The 4,812-nt window shown below is 38.3% G+C and overlaps 1 protein-coding gene across 1 annotated transcript in view; it reads right to left on the reverse strand.

Moving 5' to 3' along the window:
* bcam (basal cell adhesion molecule (Lutheran blood group)) overlaps positions 1-4,812 on the reverse strand; it is a gene marked incomplete in the record, with an annotated part of 60,778 nt that overhangs the window by 6,503 nt on the left and 49,463 nt on the right. Inside the window, 4 exon segments of the mRNA XM_014017293.1 lie at positions 166-186; positions 705-852; positions 1,468-1,592; positions 4,145-4,286. Of these exon segments, the coding sequence (XP_013872747.1) occupies positions 166-186; positions 705-852; positions 1,468-1,592; positions 4,145-4,286 (436 nt within the window).

A 4,812-nucleotide genomic window follows, 5' to 3' on the forward strand; every position in this document is an offset into this window, starting at 1 on the left:
TGTGTGTGTGTGTGTGTGTGTGTGTGTGTGTGAGGGGAAAAAATGGAACGGTTGAGGGTGAGAGGAGATGAATGGATGGGAAGTTTCTAAATTACAGGGTCTCTACAACACAGAGTCCTGAGAGAAGAAGGGAGGAGAGGAGGAGGAGGAGGGAGAAGGCTCTACCTTCAGCTGAGCTGCCACCTGCTGCAAAACAGAGAAGAAACAGAGGAAAGGTTTGAGGTACAGTGCTGCAACACAGCACCAGCAAAAAAGCAAGGAATGAGTGGCGACAGCTGTTAGTAAATCAGTTCCTCTGTTTCAAATACAGAGCGGCATTCACCACACAAACATGAAGAACAAAGGAGTAAAGCAGTTCAAGCACAGAGGTTGGATTAATTCAGCTTTCATTCTCACTTGATGTATGATTATACAACAAAAACAAATCCCTTGTTGGAAAAAAAAAACTATAAACACAATTTTTATGAGTCAAAACTAACAGAAAAAAAATGTCAGCTTTGATCTTTGGGTCAAAACAACAAAATAAAAAAGCCAAAATGCTGAGACATTTTATGAGCCCACGGAGAAGCTTTCCCATGAATAACTTGTGTGATAAATTTCCATATCTACTTTTAGATGCACCTTGCTTTATTCTGTATAAATGTGGACTTGAGTGTGTGTGTGGAGGGGGAGGGGGTAATTGGTTAGACAGATTTTACACTTACCTCGTTTAAGAGATACGGGGAATTTCTGGCTATCTTTTCCATATTCGTTGGAGGCTTCACAGGTCACCCCATTCTCAATGACATCAGCCGTAGCCTCTAGGGTCACGGTGCTCACTATCTTGTTACCTTCCACTGACACTGACTCACGCTAGTAATGAAAAGAAATGAACATAAGAAAACACTTTTTTATTTCTTACAAAATTACACGTGCCATTCAGATTGCATTGTAATTAAACGCATTAAGCATCTATTAGTTTTTTGTTTCATGATTCAGATTGAAGTGATTTAAAAAAAGCTGAATTCATTACTTATTTTTCTTTTTCTTTAAAATATCATCTGTTTATCAAATGGACCATTAAAGTTTGATCTTATTTCATCACTCTGTAAAGTTTTTAAATCATGATGCCGAACTCTAAGTTTTTCTAAAGCTGTTTTATGAAGTTTTCTTTAATTTCCATCCATCCATCCATCCATCCATTTTCTGTACACGCTTCTTCCTTTTCAGGGTCACGTGGGTCACTGGTGCCCATTTCCAGCAGTCACAGTGTTTTCTTTAATTTCTCCAAGCATTTAAAGTATTAGAAGTTTTGAACATAGAAATATGAGGTTTTAATAAAATCTCATACCTTTAAACATCACGTTTTGACACAAACGAAAACACTAACATAGGTTTTCCATCCCTTTCAAGCAGGTTGCAGAAAAAAAGGGGTAAATCTGATTCATTTTTCCTCCTGTTTGTCTTGGTCGTTTGACACAACCGTACCTGGTTTCCTGAGGGGTTCCAGGTGAACTGAGGTTTGGGGAATCCATAAGCCGAGCACTTCAGCGTCACAGTGTCTCCTTCGTTCACCACCTCTCCAGGAGCAGAAGGCTCAATYATTGGTTTTCCTGGACAGGAAGTTGGAAAGTGTTCAGCAAACAAAACGAACAATGCAGCAAAAATATCACGATCATCATCTCAGATTGAAGTGAATCATAGGAAGGAAGCACCATTCACTTAAAGCTCTTCTGTCAAATATACAACCTACACCCTCTGAAATTAAAATAGTACTCTGAACTTTCTAACATCCACCTATGTTGTATGGTGTGTGTGTGTGTATGCGCACACACCATGTGGCATGTGTTATTCTACTTATATTCTATTCTATTCTATTCATGTTTGTGTGAAAAAAGTTGTATGTTTCATATGCTTGTTTATGAAACATGCATCTTTTTTCCAAAATTGTACAAAAGTCTAAATAAAACAATGGTGTCMCAATTTGTACATCCTTTAAACAACGTATTATCTGAAACTTGTGTAGGACGTGTAATGATTTTAAGATAGACGTCAATATTTTGACATGCTCGTTTAAATTTTAAAGCCAGTAATATGGCTGCTTTATCAGGCGTGTTTACTGACTGATGGTTCTGGACTGTAGAGGCCAGTTAAAAAAAACTGTCTCCTTTATTGCCAAGCCATGTTGTAATAAATCCAACYATTGCCTGTCAACAGCTTTGTAAATTATAAAACACCTTCATAAATATAAAAAAGAAAAACTAACTCTCAGTAGTAGAATACAATGCTCTGAAACTTGTATTTCTCAAATTTCTCAGTTTGGCGTCCATAGCCTTTGCATTTTACCGGGTTTCCCCTACATGTAATTGATTGTGGCACACTATCACGGCAAAAATCATAGCCGCCACACTTTCAGAATAAAGTTTCTTGCCCTTTTTTTAATAATAGGCCTATATTAGGCTTAAACAATGTAAAGCATATCATATATATTTATATCCTATATTTGCGCTCTTATACTARCCATGATCAGACTTTGAAATCCTATTTAAACATCAATGAACAGTTAAGATATACTTTATTTTGAAAACCCAATACCACGGGTTCTTGTGAGCAGACAGCCTGTAAGCGCTGTCTGTGTGTGTAATCCTCACAAAGATAGCAAGGTGAGTGAAGAAAAAAAATGAAGAAAAAAAAGCAGCCGCACCATTGTGTGTGATGTGACGCTCGATGAAAACTGTAAGTTTGCGACAGCTTTGCAAAGCTACTTTGTTTTTTTTTTTTCATTCAAGGAAGACACGACAGGTGAAGCTACAGCATGTTTACCTTATCAATAATTACAGCAAGAATCACCAACACAGACCTGCGTGCAGTGCTGGCTCTAGCCATTTTGGTGCCCTAGGCGAGTTGAAGGGCACCCCCCCACCCCCCACTAGTTTACTATGGTAAACTTTGATTTATTTGCTTTAAACACAAACATACATCACACAACAAATTAAATGAATAAATAAATATAATTAAATCAAACGACAAGGGTAAACAAAAGACCCTGTTCATAATTTGCGCAAAGATTTAGAAGGTCCTCTCTTTTTGGAAAATATAAGTCTGATTTTACCTCATAAGGTCCTCGGCTGACAAACTCAGTCCTCACTGTGTCAGAATGGATGAGAGCAGGATTAGTAGTAGGAGTAGTTTATTTTTCCTGTAATACTTCATTATAGTTTTTTAAGACAAAGCTAATTGAAAGGGGCGCTGAGCAGAGTTACAACCAGGGATTACAAATAATTACTTTTTTTTCTTCTGCAGTTCTGCGCCCCCTCTAGCAGATGGCGCTCTAGGCGACCGCCTAGTTCGCCTATGCCAAGAGCCGGCTCTGCCTGCATGTGACCGGGAGTCAGCGACTCCATGCCTGTTCTAAAAATAGTGCTGATCAGAAGCGCAGCTATGAGCTAATGTAGCTAATGTAGCTAATGTAATGTCCCTCAACTTTTAAAAAAGTAACCAGAGTTGTTTGTGAACTCAAAACACCATAAATCCAGACAGAATGATCTGCTGTTGATCCACACGCTGAGCAAGCTCCTCTCCCCTCTCTGTCACACACCATTGAGCCGCAGCAGACAGAGACGCTTTCAGGAGCATTAACCCTTTAGGGCCCAGATTTAAAATGTGACAAATAAATTATTTTCAGTGACTGAAAGAAGTTTTTTTTGGATAGTTGCATTTTTAACTGTTGTCTTTTATATCTACAAGAGTTAAGAGTTCTTCTGCAGTGTTACAAATACATTTTGTAGAAACAAGACATGATTTGAGGCTTTTTTACTGATAATATTTTCTTTTAAACATGTTTCAGAAGAAATAAGAAGCAGGTTTATTTTGAATAATCATAATAAATGTGCTCATTCCTACAAAACTGTCAAATATATTTACAAAATACACTAAACTGATTCAGATTAGCATAAAATAAATCATGTTTTATAATTAAATGTCTCTGTCAACCACCCCAGCCCCTACCCACAGGGGGGAAAAAAACAGCCTACCACCACCACGGTTTAAAAAATTCTAGGGGAAACCCTGTTTTATTCCTATGAATTTTTCACYTTTTTGAGAAAATTGTTTAAGATGCTAATGTGATTGTTTCCWTGACAATTTTGTGTATTAATCTTGTTACCTTTTACGGTGAGGTTCACACTGGCCTGGGCTGTCAGTCCGGCCACTTCGGAAACATTTCCAACACACACGTATTCTCCAGCGTCCTCAAAGGTAGCACTGGCTATTGATAGACTGCCGTCATCAGAGAGGACTTTGGAACCCTGAAGAAAAAACAGACACCTTGTAATAAAACCAGCTGGACTCACACTATCATCCTTTCTATTCTCCTCTTTTCTCTCCTCCCTGCCTGAAATAGAGAGAACAGCTCTGTGGATATGTGCACTGAAGGTGCACTGGGAAAGCAGAAGAGGAGTCTTCACATACACTGTTTGACAGCACAGTGATAACAGATCATCCCCGATGATAAACCTCTCTCTGGCAATTCCTCTCCAATTCTTTTCATAGAAATTCTTCTACACAAGAACAACACATTCTCTACCCAGTTTCTATCAACCCCAGGAGACACAACAGGAGATATACAAGCTGTAACAACAGGCCTGACACTGCAGAAACACAACACTCATAACAAATGAAGAAGCAGGGTTGAATCTCAAACAAATCAAGGGTTAACAAGCTGTTGCACAGTATGAAGATGATAAAAATCAAATAAGCTTCTTAATAAACGCAGAAGGAAAAACTCTGGGGTTTGTTTATTACACAAAAAGTCGCTACGCTTGTCACTTTAGT

Source organism: Austrofundulus limnaeus, unplaced genomic scaffold (assembly GCF_001266775.1).
Source record: "Austrofundulus limnaeus strain Quisiro unplaced genomic scaffold, Austrofundulus_limnaeus-1.0 Scaffold165, whole genome shotgun sequence".
In the NCBI taxonomy this organism is placed as follows: domain Eukaryota; kingdom Metazoa; phylum Chordata; class Actinopteri; order Cyprinodontiformes; family Rivulidae; genus Austrofundulus; species Austrofundulus limnaeus.